The sequence below is a fragment of the Ahaetulla prasina genome, chromosome 18 (genome assembly GCF_028640845.1).
Source record: "Ahaetulla prasina isolate Xishuangbanna chromosome 18, ASM2864084v1, whole genome shotgun sequence".
NCBI lineage: Eukaryota > Metazoa > Chordata > Lepidosauria > Squamata > Colubridae > Ahaetulla > Ahaetulla prasina.
In genome coordinates, this window is record NC_080556.1 from 11,324,890 (window position 1) to 11,343,333 (window position 18,444).

At 46.1% G+C, this 18,444-nt stretch overlaps 1 protein-coding gene across 2 annotated transcripts; it reads right to left on the bottom strand.

The window, feature by feature from the left end:
- Positions 1–274: 274 nt before the first annotated feature.
- Positions 275–17,662, bottom strand: MAD2L2 (mitotic arrest deficient 2 like 2). 2 transcript variants are annotated; one of them, XM_058161260.1, is made up of 9 exons: positions 17,557–17,662; positions 17,304–17,350; positions 15,563–15,681; positions 12,475–12,546; positions 10,188–10,288; positions 7,439–7,533; positions 6,034–6,107; positions 1,540–1,632; positions 275–474 (listed from the first exon to the last, which is right to left on the bottom strand). In XM_058161260.1, exons 2-9 carry the CDS (start codon positions 17,341–17,343, stop codon positions 433–435), a joined length of 636 nt encoding a protein of 211 aa, XP_058017243.1. In that variant the 5' UTR covers positions 17,344–17,350; positions 17,557–17,662; the 3' UTR covers positions 275–432. The 2 variants fall into 2 exon arrangements, with proteins under 2 accessions (XP_058017243.1, XP_058017242.1); XM_058161259.1 differs by lacking the exon at positions 17,557–17,662 and having other exon boundaries at positions 17,304–17,550.
- Positions 17,663–18,444: the final 782 nt, after the last annotated feature.

Genomic DNA, 18,444 nt, shown 5'->3' on the forward strand with positions numbered 1-18,444 from the left:
TCAAATCTGTGTCGCTCTACATTCCTCTTCTGGGTTTAGCGGTGGGGCCGAAGTCGAGGTGGTACTTGCAGATGCAACGTTTAAAGTTTATTTACAGTGAATGAGTCGTCGTATTGTTCTACATTAGCACCTCGGACACACAGCCATAAAACATGGACGAGTGTTTTCACAGCAAACAAAACATTACCACTTTCTAGGCACAATTCCCGTCCTCCCTCAGGTCTAGCAACTTGAAAAGTACCCGACTCGCTGAAGAAAGTGAGAATAACCTGGCGGGATTTAAGAGCACTTTTAAAAACATAAATCACCCGGGTAGGCAGGAAGGGACTCGGGACACACGTGTCAACCATCCGAGCACCGATGCGGTCGCTGGAGACGGGGTGCAGCTTGGTCGTGCGTCGCAGCTTCCAAAATGGTTGGGAAGGGCCGGGTTCAAGTGCCTTTCTGCGCTCGCTCCTCGACATACAGCTGCATCTGAAAGGATAGGGTTCAAACCGGAAGCCTAGCATTTATCAGGCGCTCATTTCGGAGGCCTTGGCAGAGAGGCAGGATTTGGGGCGCCGGAGGACAAACCAAACGGCGTTCCTCTTTTGCAGCCCTGTAAAACACCCCAAAGTGCTAAAGGGGGATAGTTGTGTGTGTGTGGGTGTGTCAGTGCACAAAGGAGCTGCCACTCCCTGGTCTTGGGGTTTGGGATCAGATGCATTGTGCAGCTCCAAAAAATTTGGGAAGCATCAACAAACCGACTTACTGAATACTGCTCTGTTGTGCAAATGCAACAAAGAGGGATTGTTGGGTGGTGGGGACGGGCTCAAGTTTTGCAGGAAGAGGCGGGCCACACTGTCAAATCCCCCCCCCTTCAAATAGCAACAGAAAGGAGGGCCTGAAGCTTCCAAAATGGGCAGAATGTACCGTATTTTTTTGGAGTATAAGACGTACCGGAGTATAAGTTTTTGGGGAGGAAAATAAGCAAAAAGCCGATTGGCAGGTGGATCGGCCTCCCGGAAGACCCCCAATCAGCTGTTCCCAGAGGTGAATTTTAGCAACAGGTTTTTTTTTTGCTTTTTCCCCCTGCCTCTGAAAGCCTCCGAAACAGAGCTTCAGAAAAAAAGCCTCTGAAACTCTGTTCGGGAGCTTCTTTTCTGAAGCTCTACTTGGGGGCTTTTTTTCTGAAGCTTCTTTCAGCCTCTGAAACCTCTGTTTGAGAAGCTGCGTGGGCTACATTCGGAGTATAAGACGCTTCTTTTTTGGGGGGGGAAGAGGTGCGTCTTACACTCCAAAAAAATACGGTAAATTAAATAAATAAAGGCTGTAAAATCCAAGCGCCTTCTGGTGATCAAAGGAAGAACTGCAGGCCTATAGATCTGGACTTGCCCCCCCCCCAACTTTAGGATTAGGGTCACGTGACCTCAGAGAGCCAATCGGGAGCACCTCTGGAATATAAAAGGAGGGAATTCCAGCAGATTTTTCTTGGTTGGATCCAATCGTCAGCTTGACCTTCTCCAAGCTGGCCGGGCACAGAAGGTGGAATCTGCTCACCTTCAAGAGGTCCGAGGTCATGGTCTTCAGGGGGATCAGCCGTGGGTCGTGCATGTGGACGTCCTGCTCGTCGGCCAATATCCAGGGGAAGTCCTACAGGATGGGAAACATAACAGCGTCTTTATGCAAACTATTGCCCATGTGCCCATAATGTTGCAGGCCCCTCCAGCAGCGGAATCAGAGGAGGAGGAGGAGGAGACGTGGGAGTCGGGATCAGCATCGAGACATCGGGACAAGATTCGGGGTGCTTAAAAACAATGCCTGGGGGAAACTTTGTGTTTTGACCCAGGCCCAAGTAGGTAGTAATAAACTCAGTCCGTGGAAGAACAAACTTTATTCGAACAGCTGGGAATTTACTTCATTCCCAGCCTCGTTCAACTCAAAGTAAAACAAATGCCTTCCAAAACAAATTCCTCAGTTGTCTCGCAAACCTTAGTCCAGTTAGGCGAACTGCCAAAGGCCCTTCCTGGCAAACGTCCAGAAACCACAAAAACAAAGACATATACGAAGCAGAAGATGAAACAGAAGTCGCAGCGACAACGTTGTTTTCCGGCAAAGGCCAAACCCCGGTGCTGGTCTGTTTTAAGCCTTATGGAAGGGGTCAATCATCTCTTGGCCTTACTCCCGAGTTGTCCTCCCCTCTTGAGCTGCTCTTGCCTTCTGGCAGCTCTTCTCATGCGTGCATTAGGAACAGGCTCCTCCTGTTCCTCTGCCTCACTACTATCAGTGTCTGGAGGCTCTGGAGTCCACACCTCACTTCCCAATGGCCCCGGCCTCACCTCAGCCTCATCGCTGTCTGACTCCTTTGCCAGCTCTGTAGGCTGCTAGCAGACCACAACACTTTGTGAATCTTAACCTTAAGATTAACGGACAGCGATGAGACTGAGGTGAGGCCAGGGCCATCGGGAAGTGAGTTATGGACTCCAGAGCCTCCAGAGACTGATAGTATTATTATTATTATTATTATTATTGATCACATTTGTATACCGCCCTATCTCCCGAGGGACTCAGGGCGGTTAACAGGCATATAAAAAGAACATATAAATACAGATTAAAACACTAATAAAAAACTTATTCTAACCAGCCTGATTACCAAAACCAATTAAAATCAATATAAAATTTAAAATTTCAAAAATTTAAAAATCTAAAAAACCTAGTCCAGTCCTGCGCACCTAAATAAGTGTGTTTTAAGCTCACGACGGAAGGTTCTAAGGTCCGAGAGTTGGCGAAGTCCTGGGGGGAGCTCGTTCCAGAGGCGGGAGCCCCACAGAAGGCCCTTCCTGGGCGTCGCCAGGCAGCACTGCCTAGCTGACGGCACCCTGAGAGTCCCTCTCTGTGAGGCGCGGGTCGGTGAGAGGTATTCGGTAGCAGAAGGCGGTCCCGTAAATAGCCCGGCCCTATGCCATGGGCGCTTTAAAGGTGGTCACCAACACCTTGAAGCGCACCCGAAGGCCACAGGTAGCCAGTGCAGTCTGCAGGATAGGTGTCACCCGGGAGCCACGAGGGCTCCTTCTATCACCAGCGCAGCCGCATTCTGGACTAACTGCAGTCTCGGATGCCCTTCAAGGGAGCCCCATGTAGAAACATTGCAGTAATCCAGGCGAGGCGTCACGAGGCGTGGTGACCGTGCATAGGGCATCCCGGTCCAGAAAGGGGCGCAACTGGCGTACCAGGCGAACCTGGTAAAAAGCTCTCCTGGAGACGGCCGCCAAATGATCTTCAAAGGACAGCCGTTCGTCCAGGAGGACGCCCAAGTTACGCACCCTCTCCGTCGGGGCCAATGACTCGCCCCCAACAGTCAGCCGCGGTTGCAGCTGACTGTACCGGGATGCCGGCATCCACAGCCACTCTGTCTTGGAGGGATTGAGCTTGAGCCTGTTTCTCCCCATCCAGACCCGTACGGCTTCCAGACACCGGGACAGCACTTCAATAGCTTCATTGGGGTGGCCCGGTGTGGAAAAGTACAGCTGGGTGTCATCAGCGTACAGCTGGTACCTCACACCGAAGCCACTGATGATCTCACCCAGCGGCTTCATATAGATGTTGAACAAAAGGGGCGAGAGAATCGACCCCTGCGGCACCCCACAAGTGAGGCGCCTCGGAGCCGACCTCTGCCCCCCCGTCAACACCGTCTGCGACCGATCGGAGAGATAGGAGGAGAACCACCGATAAACGGTGCCTCCCACTCCCAATCCCTCCAACCGGCGCAGCAGGATACCATAGTCGATGGTATCAAAAGCCGCTGAGAGGTCTAATAGGACCAGGGCAGAGGAACACCCCTATCCCTGGCCCTCCAGAGATCATCCACCAACGCGACCAAAGCCGTCTCCGTGCTGTAACCGGGCGGAAACCAGACTGGAACGGGTCTAGATAGACAGTTTCATCCAGGTGTAAGGAAACTGATATGCCACCATACTCTCTACAACCTTTGCCGAGCGGGTTGGAGACCGGACGATAATTACCTAAAACAGCTGGGTCCAAGGCAGGCTTCTTGAGGAGGGTCTCACCACCGCCTCTTTCAAGGCGGCCGGAAGACTCCTCCACCAAGGAAGCGCTCGTAATTGCCTGGAGCCAGCCTCGTGTCACCTCCTGGGTGGCCAGCACCAGCCAGGAGGGCACGGGTCCAGTAAACATGTGGTGGCATTCAACCTACCCAACAACCTGTCCATGTCCTCGGGAGCCACAGGGTCAAACTCATCCCATAAAATATCACCAAGACCACCCTCGGACGCCTCCCCTGGGCCACTGCAATTTTGGTCCAAACCGTCCCGAAGCTGAACGATTTTATCGTATAGATAACCGTTAAACTCCTCAGCACGTCCCTGCAACGGGTCATCCCGCTCCCCCTGATGAAGGAGGGAACGAGTCACCCGAAACAGGGCGGCTGGGCGGTTATCTGCCGGCGCAATGAGGGAGGAGGCGTAGCAACGCCTCGCTTCCCTCAGTGCCACTAGGTAAGTCCTAGTATAGGACTTCACTAGTGTCCGATCAGCCTCGGAGCGGCTGGACCTCCAAGAACTCTCCAGGCGTCTTCTCCGGCGCTTCATCCCCCTCAGCTCCTCGGAGAACCAAGGAGCCGTTTGGGACCTGCGCCGGGTCAGAGGCCGCAAAGGCACGACACGATCTAAGGCCCCCGCCGCGGCCCGTTCCCAGGCCGCAACCAGTTCCTCAGCCGTGTCGTGAGCCAGACCCTCAGGAAATGGCCCAAGCTCCGTCCGGAACCTCTCAGGGTCCATCAGGCGCCTGGGACGGAACCAGCGTACTGGCTCCGTCTCCCTGCGGTGTTGAGTGGCGGTCAGAAAGTCCAGGCGAAGAAGAGAGTGATCTGACCATGACAGAGGTTCAATAACTATTTCCTTCAAATCCAGATCTCTCAGCCACTGACCAGAGATAAAAATCAGATCCAGAGTGCCACCCCCAATGTGAGTAGGGCCATCAACTACTTGAGTCAGGTCCAAGGCCGTCATGGAAGCCGTGAACTCCCGAGCAGCTGTCGATGACGAGCCGGAAGATGGCAAGTTAAAGTCCCCCATGACTAGAAGTCTGGGGGTCTCAACTGCCACCCCAGCAAGCACCTCCAGGAGCTCAGGCAGGGCAGCTGTCACGCAGCAAGGAGCCAGGTACACGACCAGCAAGCCCATCTGACATCTATGACCCCATCTCACAAAAAGGGATTCACACCCGGCAATCTGAGGCACAGTGGTCTCCCTCGACTCTAGACTCTCTCTAATCACAACCGCCACCCCACCACCCCTACCCTGACCCCTCGGCTGATGGAATGCTCGGAAACCCGGCGGGCACATCTCGACCAGGGGCACGCCCCCTTCTGGGCCCAGCCAGGTCTCCGTAACGCCCATAAGGTAGTGAGGCAGAGGAACAGGAGGAGCCTGTTCCTAATGCACGCATGAGAAGAACTGCCAGAAGGCAAGAGCAGCTCAAGCAAAGAGGACAACTCAGGAGTAGGGCCAAGAGATGATTGGCCCCTCCCATAAGACTTAAAACAGACCAGCACCGGCGTTTGAGCTTTGCCGGAAAACAACATTGGTAGCTGCGTCTTCTGCTTCGTCTTCTGCTTCGTCTATGTCTTTGTTTTTGTGGCTTCTGGACGTTTTCCAGGAAGGGCCTTTGGCAGTTTGCCTAATTGGACCAAGGTTTGCGAGATAACTGAGGAATTTGTATTGGGAGGCATTTGTTTTACTTTGAGTTGAACGATGCTGGGAATGAAGTAATTCTCAGCTGTTTGAATAAAGTTTGCTTGTTTTTTCACAGACTGAGTTTCTTACTACCTACTTGGGCCTGGGTCACAACAGATAGTAAAAGATATGTGTATATGAAACAATGAAAATGAAATTAATAAGTAGGGATAATAACATTATTGTACTGAAATGCACGATACCCAGATATCACACTATTCCCTTTTAAAAATCAACCGTATCTTTCGGGAGTCTGACGCAGAGACGCAACTGTGCTGTGGGGTCTTGTGCGATTCCTTACCTTGATCACTTGAATTTTCTCCATGTTGCGCGTGGCAGCTTCACGGGTGTGAACCAGGATGGTGAAGGTACAGCCTGCATCAAACGAGGTGGAGAAAGAGAGCGAGGGAGACAGATTTTAAATAAAAGAGGCCAGATTCAGAGTTACAACCTGTAATTAAACACAACGGTCCTCAACTTACAACCATTCGTTTAGTGACTGTTCAAAGGGGCAACGGCACTGAAACAGGTGACTTACGACCGGTTTTCAAAGTTACGACCTTTGGTGCCGTCCCCCAATGGGTCACCTGATCAAAATTCAGAGGTTTGGCAACTGACTCATATTTATGATGGTTGCACTGTTCTGAGGTCGCGTGATCAACTTTTGCGACCTGACAAAGTCAAGGGGGAAGCCCGATTCATCAAACAACTGGGTTACTAACTTACCAACTGCAGTGTTTCACTTAACAACCGTGGCATGAAAGGTCGTAAAATGGGGCAAAACTCACTTAAACAAATGTCTCACGTAACAACTGAAATTTTGGGCTCAACTGTGGTCGTACATCGAGGGACTTGGTCCCTGCAAAGTGGAGAGGGGCATAAAGAGAATTCCTGCACTATTGTTGTGGCCTGCCAGCAGAGCTGGCAGCAGATTCAGACAGTGAGGAGGTTGGGGAGGAACATGGGCCAATCCTCGAGTCTGGAGAAGGCTCAGACGAGGGCTCTGCGTCGGAGGCAGAGAGGGGGCCAGGGCCTTCTGACAGTTATCAGCTGCCTTCGGAGTCAGACATCAGTGAGGCAGAAGAACAGCTGGAGCCTGTTCCCACTGTGCGCATGTGCGGAGTTGCCAGACGAAGGGAACAGCTAAAGAACAAGAGTCGACTTGGGAGTAAGGCTACAGCTGGACGATGAATGGCCTCTTTCAGAGGGAAAAAAAGAGGAGCGACAGGGGAGTGGAGTTTGCAGGAGGCAATTAGTTCGCTTAATTGGTTCGTGACTCCTTGCCAAGTTTTGAAGATATCGGCCTGGCAACTCCCCAAGCCAGATAAGGTCTGTGATTGTAAATTCTCCCTTGAAAGACTTCGCTGGATGTGAATGAGAATAATTCACAATAACTTAATAAAAAGGGGTTTTTTGTCGGGACAAGGCGTCTGCTTCATGCTCTTGGGAAGCCTAAGTCAGAACAGCTATTTTACCACTGTGGATATAAATATTCCTAAAAAGAAAATACTGTTTTTCCATTTTCTCCAGAATTGCTAGCAGAAGAAAAAATTCACCTGGAAGAACACTGTTTGAAAGAAACCGAAGTCCCTCATTCAGGATTGGGTGCTTTCTTTAGCTGATGGTGAAGCTAAACTAAAATCAAAATATCAGCCTGAAACCCGCAAACCCAACTGCCTGCCTACCAGCTCTGCTGACTCTCCTACCTGGAGGATTGTTGTCCAGCACAGCATCGCAGACGCTGATCTTCAGAATAAAAGCCCGCAGAAGCTGCTCCACGTGGGTGAGGAGGGAATCGGAGCTGAAGAAGGAAAAAGACGTTGAAATTTTATATATATATGTCTTTGGTTATTCGGGTTTTCTCCCGTGTAAAATTGGAAGTGTCTTGGCGACGTTTCGACGAAGTCTCATTCGTCATCTTCAGGCTTCAGCTTCGTGCTTCTGGGAGCAATGTGTGATTGCAGCTGTTTCTTCCTTTTTAACTGCCAGTGGGGGTTTGAACTGATTGGGTGGGAGCTTGGCTGTGCTCTGATTGGATCAGTTCAAACCCCCACTGGCAGTTAAAAAGGAAGAAACAGCTGCAATCACACATTGCTCCCAGAAGCACGAAGCTGAAGCCTGAAGATGACGAATGAGACTTCGTCGAAACGTCGCCAAGACACTTCCAATTTTACGCGGGAGAAAACCCGAATAACCAAAGACCTACATACAAACACCCGCGAAAACCTCAGAAAACAAATTATATATATATATATATATATATATATGTAGGTCTTTGGTTTTTCGGGTTTTCTCCCACGTAAAGTAGGAAGTGTCTTGGCGACGTTTCAACGTTAACCCCTCCAATCCATACATGCAGCAGACTGACACCTACCATGAAGATGTAGCACAAGCACAACGCGAAGATGTAGCCCAAGCACGAACGCGAAGCCAAACAAAAGCAATGCAGCTCACCAGCTCAAATCCCCCTGCATCTCAGACCAACCTGAGCACAACCAAGCCCCCCCCAAACAGAACACACGCCCATCCAATCAGAGCACAGCCAACCCCACCATCCAATCAGAGCACAGCCAAACCCCCAACCAATCAGAACACACCTCCACCCAATCAGAACACAGCCAAGCTCCCAACCAATCAGTTCAAACCCCCACTAGCAGTTAAAAGGAAGAAACAGCTGCTGTCACGCATTTCTCCTAGAAGCACGGCTGTAAACACCTAGCCTGAAGATGACGAACAAATTATATATATATATATATATATATATATGTAGGTCTTTGGTTTTTCGGGTTTTCTCCCACGTAAAGTCGGAAGTGTCTTGGCGACGTTTCAACGTTAACCCCTCCAATCCATACATGCAGCAGACTGACACCTACCATGAAGATGTAGCACAAGCACAACGCGAAGATGTAGCCCAAGCACGAACGCGAAGCCAAACAAAAGCAATGCAGCTCACCAGCTCAAATCGCCATGCATCTCCAACCAACCTGAGCACAACCAAGCCCCCCCCAAACAGAACACACGCCCATCCAATCAGAGCACAGCCAACCCCACCATCCAATCAGAGCACAGCCAAACCCCCAACCAATCAGAACACACCTCCACCCAATCAGAACACAGCCAAGCTCCCAACCAATCAGTTCAAACCCCCACTAGCAGTTAAAAGGAAGAAACAGCTGCGATCACGCATTTCTCCTAGAAGCACGAAGCTGTAAACACCTAGCCTGAAGATGACGAATGGGATTTCATCGAAACGTCACCAAGACACTTCCAATTTTACGCGGGAGAAAACCCGAATAACCAAAGACCTATATATATAAATATATATATAAAATACATATATATTATATTAATTATGTTGTTTACTTTATAAATATAAATATGCCTATAAATTCAGTGTGAGGTATATATATTCAGTGTGATTATATATATAATCTCACACTGAATTTATAGCCATATTTATAAAATAAACATAATAAATATTAATATAATTAATATATTAGTATTAACATTAATTAATACTAATGCTCTCAACCTTACACGGGAAAAGACCCGAATACGCCAAGACCTACATACCTATACCCGTGAACAGCTACAAAAACATGTGTGTGTATTATTATTATTATTTATTATTATTATTATTATTATTTATTAAATTTTTATACCATCTTTCTCCCAAAGGACTCAGGGCGGTGTACAGCCAAAGATGTATGTATTTTTATATATATATAAATATATTGTAAATATATATATTACATTTATTTATTGCCATATATATACAGAGTCATCAGTGGTCTGTAAGGATTTACTTTCAAGATTTAAGACTAGGCCCCAAACTTGACTTTGAAAATCCACCTGAGATACTGGTTTACTGCCTTGCTGAGGGCTAGACATAACTTGGGTTAAATATTGCTTTATAATTATATTCTCCCCTTTATTATGCTCCATATTTTTAAGTTTTAATACTATTAATAGTAATAACTGGGGGCCATGGAGTGATTAAGTCAATGTTTCTCAACCTTGAAGATATGTGGACTTCAACTCCCAGAATTCCCCAGCCAGCTGAGGAATTCTGGCAGTTCCAGCTGGGGAATTCTGGGAGTTGAAGTCCATACATCTTCAAGCGGCCAAATTGAGAAATGCTGAGCTAGATTGATGCAGAATCAGCCTGGTCAATCGGAACCCAAAGCAGCCCCTAATCTGTATCTTAAGGAGATGTTTTTTCCCCCCCATGCGTTTAATTCACTTTATTTGCGAATCAATGTTTTTATTTTGTTCTTAATATTCAGCAGTTTTGAATATTTGCTCTCCTTGCATTCTGCATAATAAACCAGAGATGGTGGCTAAGTTTTTGCAAAGGAAAGACTGATGGATCAAGCTCTCTTGACTTTCAGAATTTGGTGGGTGTGACAAGGCCCAACAGCCCAGCATTTGGGGTTTAGAAACGAGGACCCTCACCTGATGGCCAGCAATGGCGGCTGCATGATCTCAAAGACGAATCTTTCTACCGAATGGTGCTCTTTATCGAGGATCACCACTACCACTTTTTCCACGTCGTTCTGAAAAAAGGTTGCGAAACAAGTCAGGGTGATATGAACATTATCTCTCTCTGAAGAAGAACTCTGTGAATTCCAAAAGGCTGCACACGAGTAGGCCATATTGAAAAGGTTCCCTTGGTTTGAGTTTTCACATAAGTGTTGTGGTCCGTCAGCAGCCTGCGGAGCTGGCAACGGAGTCGGACAGCAATGAGGCTGAGGTGGGGCCAGGGCCATCGGGGAGTGAGGTGCGGACTCCAGAGCCTCCAGAGGCTGATAGTAGTGAGGCAGAGGAACAGGAGGAGCCTGTTCCTAATGCACGCATGAGAAGAGCTGCCAGAAGGCAAGAGCAGCTCAAGCAGAGAGGACAACTTGGGAGTAAGGCCAAGAGATGATTGGCCCCTCCCATAAGGCTTAAAACAGACCAGCACCGGGGTTTGGCCTTTGCCGGAAAACAACGTTGGTACCTTCGTCTCTGCTTCGTCTATGTCTTGCCTTTATTTTTGTGACTTCTGAACGTTTGCCAAGAAAGGCCTTTGGCAGTTTGCCTAATTGGACCAAGGTTGGCGATAGGACTCAGGAATTTGTGTTGGGAGGAATTTGCTTTAATTTGTGTTGAAGGACGCTGGGAATGAAGTAATTCTCAGCTGTTCGAATAAAGTTTGTTTGTTTTTTCACGGACTGGGTTTTTTACTACCTACTTGGGCCTGGGCCACAACAACAAGTAAGCTGGCTATCAAATATCAGGAAATTGGTACATCAAAAAAAAACTTCGGAAGCAGTAGAACGCAGCTTCCAAGAACCGCAGGTTGGCATCGCACACCGTCCAGAGTCTGCCATATGAGGACAAATTGTGCATTGTAAAGATCACTTGGAGGCGGGAGATGCTTCTAATGTAATCTACCAGATCCTTTGTGACTATGTAGGATGGGGAGGAAGCTAACTACCAGATTGCAAGAACACAAGCGAGCGGTCAGATGAGGAGACCCAAACTCATCGGTAAGCCTCACACTGCAATAAACAAGGGCATACATTCAATTTCGCAGCTACTAAGATTGTCGGATGAGCAGGCCCAAAAACAGCCAGGGAAGCAATTGAAGCCCTTCTGTCAGTCAACGGGAATGCTCATTTACCACCAGCTTATCAAGTACTTAGGCCGCCAGGGCTGGGCAGCACAAGGAAACAACAACAACCCACAACTTTATAACCAGCCAATCAACACCCCAATCAACATCTAGAAGGTCATACGCAACGGGCACCACATACCGTATTTTTCGGACTATAAGACACACCTAAATTTAGAAGAGGAAAACAACAACAACAAAAGTTTTTGGCCTCCATGCACCCCATTTTCAGCTGCCTTTTTTGGGCCTTTTCCAGCCTTTTTTTGGCCCATTTTTGAGGCTTTTTGGCCCGTTTTGGGAGCCTTTTTTATCCCATTTTTGAGGCTTTTTTCGGGCTGTTTTTGAGGCTTTTTTCAGCCTGCTTGCGAGGCTTTTTTGGCCCATTTTGGGAGCTTTTTAGCCCATTTTTGAGGCTTTTTCGACCCTTTTGAGGCTTTTTTCAGCCCATTTTTGAGGCTTTTTTTCAGCCCATTTTTGAGGCTTTTTTGACCCATTTTGAGGCTTTTTTCAGCCTGTTTTTGAGGCTTTTTTTCAGCCCATTTTTGAGGCTTTTTCGACCCTTTTTGAGGCTTTTTTTTCAGCCCATTTTTAAGGCTTTTTTCAGCCCATTTTTGAGACTTTTTTCCAGCCCATTTTTGAGGCTTTTTTGGCCCATTTTGAAGGCTTTTTTTGGCCTGTTTTCAAGGCTTTTTTCAGCCTGGTTTTCCCCCCAAAAACGGGCTGAAAAAAACCCCCAAAACAGGCCTAAAAATGGCCTGAAAAAGTCTGAAAAAAGGCCCAAAAGTAGGGCATGTGGAGGCCAAAAAATGGCCGGCGGGTGAGTGGGGCTTTGGCAATATTCGTATGAAAAGACACACAGACATTTTCACCCGCTTTTGGGAAGACAAAAAAGTGCGTCTTATAGTCCAAAAAATACAGTAAATACCACACAGAAAACAGCCCAAAGGGCACAGAGAAGTTCCCTGAGGATGGGTTCTAGCACGAGTCCGAAAGTTCGGAAGACTAAACTTCTGGTTCCAGATTGGATTCTGCACCAGGAAATTGTTCTGCCGTTCCTTAATGCAGCCCTGAAGTTTTAAGACTCACCTTCTCTAGCAGAGGTTTGATGCAGTGGAGGGTATCCTGAATATATTGATTGAGTTCGGGATGGCAGGACATCTGTGGACGCAAAACATTTGGTTCAGGTGTCGAGAGGAATCCATTTGAGTTAACCCTCTGTATTTCTCTCTTTAAAACAATTCTGGTTTTAGTTAATAGGGGGGATGCTGGCTCAGGAATTTATCTTGATTTCAGCCCAAGCAGATACTTAAAGAGTTCTTTAACACAGGGGTCTCCAACCTTGGCAACTTTAAGACTTGTGGACTTCAACTCCCAGAATTCCTCAGCCAGCTTTGCTGGCTGAGGAACTCTGGGAGTTGATGTCCACAAGTCTTAAAGTTGCCAAGGTTGGAGACCCCTGCTCTAACAGGTTCACTGGAAAGCTAAGCTATGGATTTTCATTTTGAGATCAATTATTCTCCACTTCTACTAAACTGCAGTTCTAAATAATAACCCACTCAATTCATTGCAATTTCAACCCTCAACAGTGAAAGTTAATCCAACATAAAAGTCTCCGCTAAATTTGGGGTTTTTGTAGGTTTTCACGGGTATAGGTATGTAGGTCTTGGCATATTCGGGTCTTTTCCTGTGTAAAGTTGAGAGCATCTTGGTGACGTTTCGATGGGGTCTCACTCGTCATCTTCAGGCTGGTGCTTGCGGCTTCGTGCTTGTGCGAGCAAAGCGTGGTCAGAGCTGCCGTCTCTCTATAAATACTGGTGGGGAGGTGGGGACTGTTGGCTTTGTTGCTGTAAGCGGGTTGGTTGGCTGTGTTGTTACATCTTGATTGGTAGGTGGAGTGGATGTTTGCAGATTAGTCGGCTTTTTCGTAGCCTCATGAAGAATGACGCAAGATCCACACTCATGGGTGCCACACAGCATGTCACCACCACACATTCACGCGGAAAGCAGACTCAAACTCACATTGATGATGAAGCATGACCACAGACCAGAAGCCAGACCGCAGCTGCATCACTAGCCATTTCAAACCCCTCCAATCCATGCATGCAGCAGACTGACACCCACCATGAAGATGTAGCATGACCACGAATGCGAAGCAAAACAACAGCAATGCAGCTTACCAACTCAAATCCCTCTGCAACTCAGACTAACCTGAGCAAAACCAAGCCCCCTCACACCCAAACAGAACACACACCCCAGCCAATCAGAGCACAGCCAACCCCACCATCCAATCAGAGCACAGCCAACCCCACCATCCAATCAGAGCACAGCCAAACCCCCAACCAATCAGAACACACCTTCACCCAATCGGAACACAGCAAACTCCTAACCAATCAGTTCAAACCCCCACTAGCAGTTAAAAGGAAGAAACAGCTGCGGTCACACATTGCTCCTAGAAGCACGAAGCTGTAAACACTAGCCTGAAGATGACGAATGAGACTTCGTCGAAACGTTGCCAAGACACTTCCAATTTTACACGGGAGAAAACCCGAACAACCAAAGACCTACACCCATGAAAACCTCAGAAAACATATACATACATACACACACACACACACACATACATACATACATACATATATATATTTATTCTATATATATATTGGACCTTTGACTGCACTCTACGGTTTTTATTTTCACTACCTTTTTCAATATTTTTCTTTTAGATATGCATGATGAGGCTAAGTAATTTTCCTTTTTCCAAGTTTTTACTGTCTTCTTTTAATACGTACTGTACTCTATTTATTTTCACATAATATGAGCCGTTTATTTTATCCCAACCCACTTGCTTTGATTAATATTTAAGAAGGTATATTTGGGTATTTTTGGGTTGTTAAATAAGATCCTGGACCGATCTTTAATTTAACTGACTGAAACTGCAAACGTTAATGAAAGATAACTGCAGTTTCTCTGAAAGTTTTTAAAAGTTGATTAGCCACGCTCAAGTGGAAAATTTTGTAAAGAGGCAGACAAGTTAGCAAATAAATGTGGTGTGGAAAGGAGAACTAGAAGTTTTAACCACCTCAAATAAGACTTTTACATTTGCAAATATTCTATGTTTTTGCATACAAGAGCAGTTTACAAAAACAATTTTCTGAAGACAGGTCAAAAGTGGAACAGGCCCCTAATTTACCTTATGCCTCCCACCGACCCGTACGCTCACACAGAGAGGGTCTTCTCAGGGTGCCGTCCGCCAAACAATGTCGGCTGGCGGCCCCCAGGGGCAGGGCCTTCTCGGTGGGAGCTCCTATGCTCTGGAATGAATTTCCCCCTGGATTACGTCAAGTGCCTGATCTTCGGACCTTTCGCCGTGAGCTGAAGACACACTTATTTATTCAAGCGGGACTGGCCTAATATTTTTAAATTTTCAACTGGAGTTTTATCATCATTTTAGGGTTTGGAATTTTAAATTTTTAATACTGGCCATTTTTTCTGATTTGCTCGGTTTTAAATTGTTGTTTTAACTGTATATTTTTTTATATTTTTATCTTTTGGCTGTACACCGCCCTGAGTCCCTCGGGAGAAGGGCGGTATAAAAATTTAATAAATAAATAAATAAATAAATAAATAAATAAATAAATAAATAAATAAATAAATTAATTAATTTGTGTGTGTGTGTGTGTGTGTGTGTGTGTATGTATGTGTACATATATATGTATGTATTTGTTCACAACCTACCACCCAGGATGTTACAGCACAAGACTCAGGAGGTCACATTCCCAGAACTCAGGATGTTTCCACACAGCCCAATACAAAAGACTAGGACCACACCCACACAGGAGGCTACGAAACAGCCGACCAATCTGCAAACACCCACTCCATCTACCAATCAAGATGCAACCACACAGCCAACCAACCCGCTCACAGCAACACTCCCCACCTCCCCACCAGTATTTATAGAGAGACGGCAGCTCCGACCACGCTTTGCTCGCACAAGCACGAAGCCGAAAGCACCAGCCTGAAGATGATGAGTGAGACCTTGTCGAAACGTCGCCAAGATACTCTCAACCTTACACAGGAAAAGACCCGAATACGCCAAGACCTACATACCTATACCCGTGAAAATCTACGAAAACAAATATATATATATATATATGTGTGTGTGTGTGACTCTTACCTGAACAGGCACATTATATTTTTTCCTCTTCTGAAAAATCCCAGTAGGGTAAACCTCTCGGACATAAAGGATAAGGTGAATGGCTACTTCTAAAAATTCAGAAAGGACATCAGCGACCACTAGAAAAAAATGAGAAAAGAATGAAAATGAAAAACAAGCAGGATTGTTGTTGTTGTTGATATCTGAGCTGCTTTATTATTTATTATAATTCTTTATTAAAGAATTATATTTACATTATAATGGCTCCCCCACTTTATGCAGGAAGAACCTCCTAAGAGGCTCAATAGATTATAAACAGAAATCGTTGATTCGTTTGGAAGATTAATCCATCAAATTAGGTGGCGGTTTTTAACTGTATTATAACTGTATAAACTGTTTTTAACTCGAAGCAGGTGGGTTTTTTAACTGTATTAAAACATTACAACCTCCCAGTAATAAAAGCAGCGTTTCTTATGCCTGGCCACAGGAAGAGGGGTGGGAGTTCAACTCCCAGAATTCCCTGGGGCCAGCTGTAATAAATATGATTAAAAATACTTTATTTATATTAAAATGTATGACATGCAGAATATGGTGATTGACATAAAAATCAACATATTTGAAATACTGATTAACTAAATAATGAAAGATTGTAAGTTGAGCAAGCAAATAATGGAAGATTTTAATTTAACATAAATGTTTGTATTATGTATTATTTGTAGCCTATGACTATCATTAAGTGTTGTACCTTGATGAAGGTATCTTTTCTTTTATGTACTCTGAGAGCATCTGCACCAAGACAAATTCCTTGTGTGTCCAATCACACTTGGCCAATAAAATTCTATTCTATTCTATTTGTTAGAATTATATAAGCTTGCTAGATATAAAAAATATATTCATAATATTCTCTTTCTATTAAAAGGTATGACACTTAGAATTGGCGTAAACAAAAATGACACATCGAAACATTGAATAACTGAGTAATGAAAGATAATTTAATACAAAATACGCATATTATTACTAGAATCGTATCAGCTTGTCAAATGAAACAAATAAGTATTCATACTATTTTATTTGTATCGAAATGTATGGCAGTCAGGTGCCCCACTGTTTCACGCATTGATACGTTTGTAAAAAATAAAAATAAATAAAAATAAACTTGAGAAATCTTGACCCCAAAGGGCTTTGCAGCACTAGTAAGAAACCGGAAGTTAACAAATATTCCTTGTTAGGAATATTTACCAGACATTATACCAAAGACATAAAATACTTAAATCTTACATATTGTAACGGCCGCAAGAATTTCATACGCACAATATTGGGAAAAAAAGGAAATACACCAACAGAGGAGGAACTGATAAAGAAAATTTTAGATTGTGCCGAGATGGACCAATTAACGATAGAAATTAAAGAAAATACAGAATATTATTTCATATGGGAATCTATGGTACAAGTGGCTGGAGACTAGAAAAAAATGAAAGGGGAGAAACAAATAAATGCAAGACGCGTGTAAGAGAGTATATAAAAGTGTACAAATTTAAATATTGTAAGGGAGAGGAATTACAGAATAATAAGGGATAATGGGACGAGAAGGATATAAATATTATAAAGGGAACTGGGAGAAAATGCAAATATTCGGAGATCACCGCTACGAAACAGGGAATGTACGTTACGTGTGTTGTGTTTGTTGTGTTGTGTTATAAATTTAAAAAAAAGCTTTAAAAAATAATAAAATAAAAAGAAGTCGGAGATCTCCTGGTGGTACCTTGTCCAAAGTTGAGGTCCTGGCGCGTTAGGGTGGTCATCTCTTTCCTGCCAAGAAAAACACAAAAGCATTTTTAGTATAGAGGGGGGGGGAAAAAGAGAGAGGTGGGCTAGTGCAGCCCCTTCCCCAGGGGATTAAACCGCTGGATTCCTCCTTCTCCCCCCCCCCATTCCCCGGGCCAGCTGTGCGGAGGCTGCCGAGCGCGGATCGGAGGAAGCGGAGCTCCTGCACCCAGAACCGGCTCGGCGTTTACCTTCCCCGCGGAGGCTGCTCGGCTCTGATGGCGGCGGAAGGCGGAGCGGCTGTTGGACGCGCCCTGCCCGGCTAGTTCTCGCTCTCGCCCGCGGTCTTAGCGCCCCGGCTTCCTGCCTTCTTCATTCGTTCGTTTTCCTTCCTTCCTTCTTTCCCTCCCTTTTCTCCTTCGTTCCTTTATTCATTCATTTTTCCTCCCTCCCCCCTTTTCTCCTTCCTTCCCTTTCTCCTCTTCCTCCCTCCCTCCTTCATTCATTTTCCTTCCCTCCTCCCTCCTTTTCTCCTTCCTTCCCTTTCTCCTCTTCCTCCCTCCCTCCCTCCCTCATTCATTTTCCTTCCTTCCTCCTCCTCCCTCCCTTCCTCATTCAGTTATTCATTCATTTTCCTTCCTTCCTCCCTCCCTCCCTTCCTCCTTCCTTCCCTTTCTCCTCTTCCTTCCTCCCTCCCTCATTCATTTTCCTTCCTTCCTTCCCTCCTCCCTCCCTCCCTTCCTCATTCAGTTATTCATTCATTTTCCTTCCTTCCTTCCTCCCTCCCTCCCCCCTTCCTCCTTCCTTCCCTTTCTCCTCTTCCTTCCTCCCTCCCTCATTCATTTTCCTTCCTTCCCTCCTCCCTCCCTCCCTCTCTCCTTCATTCATTTATTCATTTTCCTTCCTTCCTCCCTCCTTTTCTCCTTCGTTCCTTTATTCATTCATTTTCCTCCCTCCCCTTTTCTCCTTCCTTCCCTTTCTCCTCTTCCTCCCTCCTTCATTCATTTTCCTTCCTCCTCCCTCCTTTTCTCCTTCCTTCCCTTTCTCCTCTTCCTCCCTCCCTCCCTCCCTCATTCATTTTCCTTCCTTCCTTCCTCCTCCTCCCTCCTTCCTCATTCAGTTATTCATTCATTTTCCTT

Bases quoted from the DNA above. Each gene is read 5' to 3' on its own strand.
- MAD2L2 (XM_058161260.1), bottom strand. From the start codon at position 17,343: ATGACCACCCTAACGCGCCAGGACCTCAACTTTGGACAAG. The intron at 10,289-12,474 runs GTGAGTCTTAAA...ACCTTTTTTCAG, and splicing joins TCAAACCTCTGCTAGAGAAG to AACGACGTGGAAAAAGTGGT. The intron at 7,534-10,187 runs GTGAGGGTCCTC...TTCCTTCTTCAG, and splicing joins CCGCCATTGCTGGCCATCAG to CTCCGATTCCCTCCTCACCC.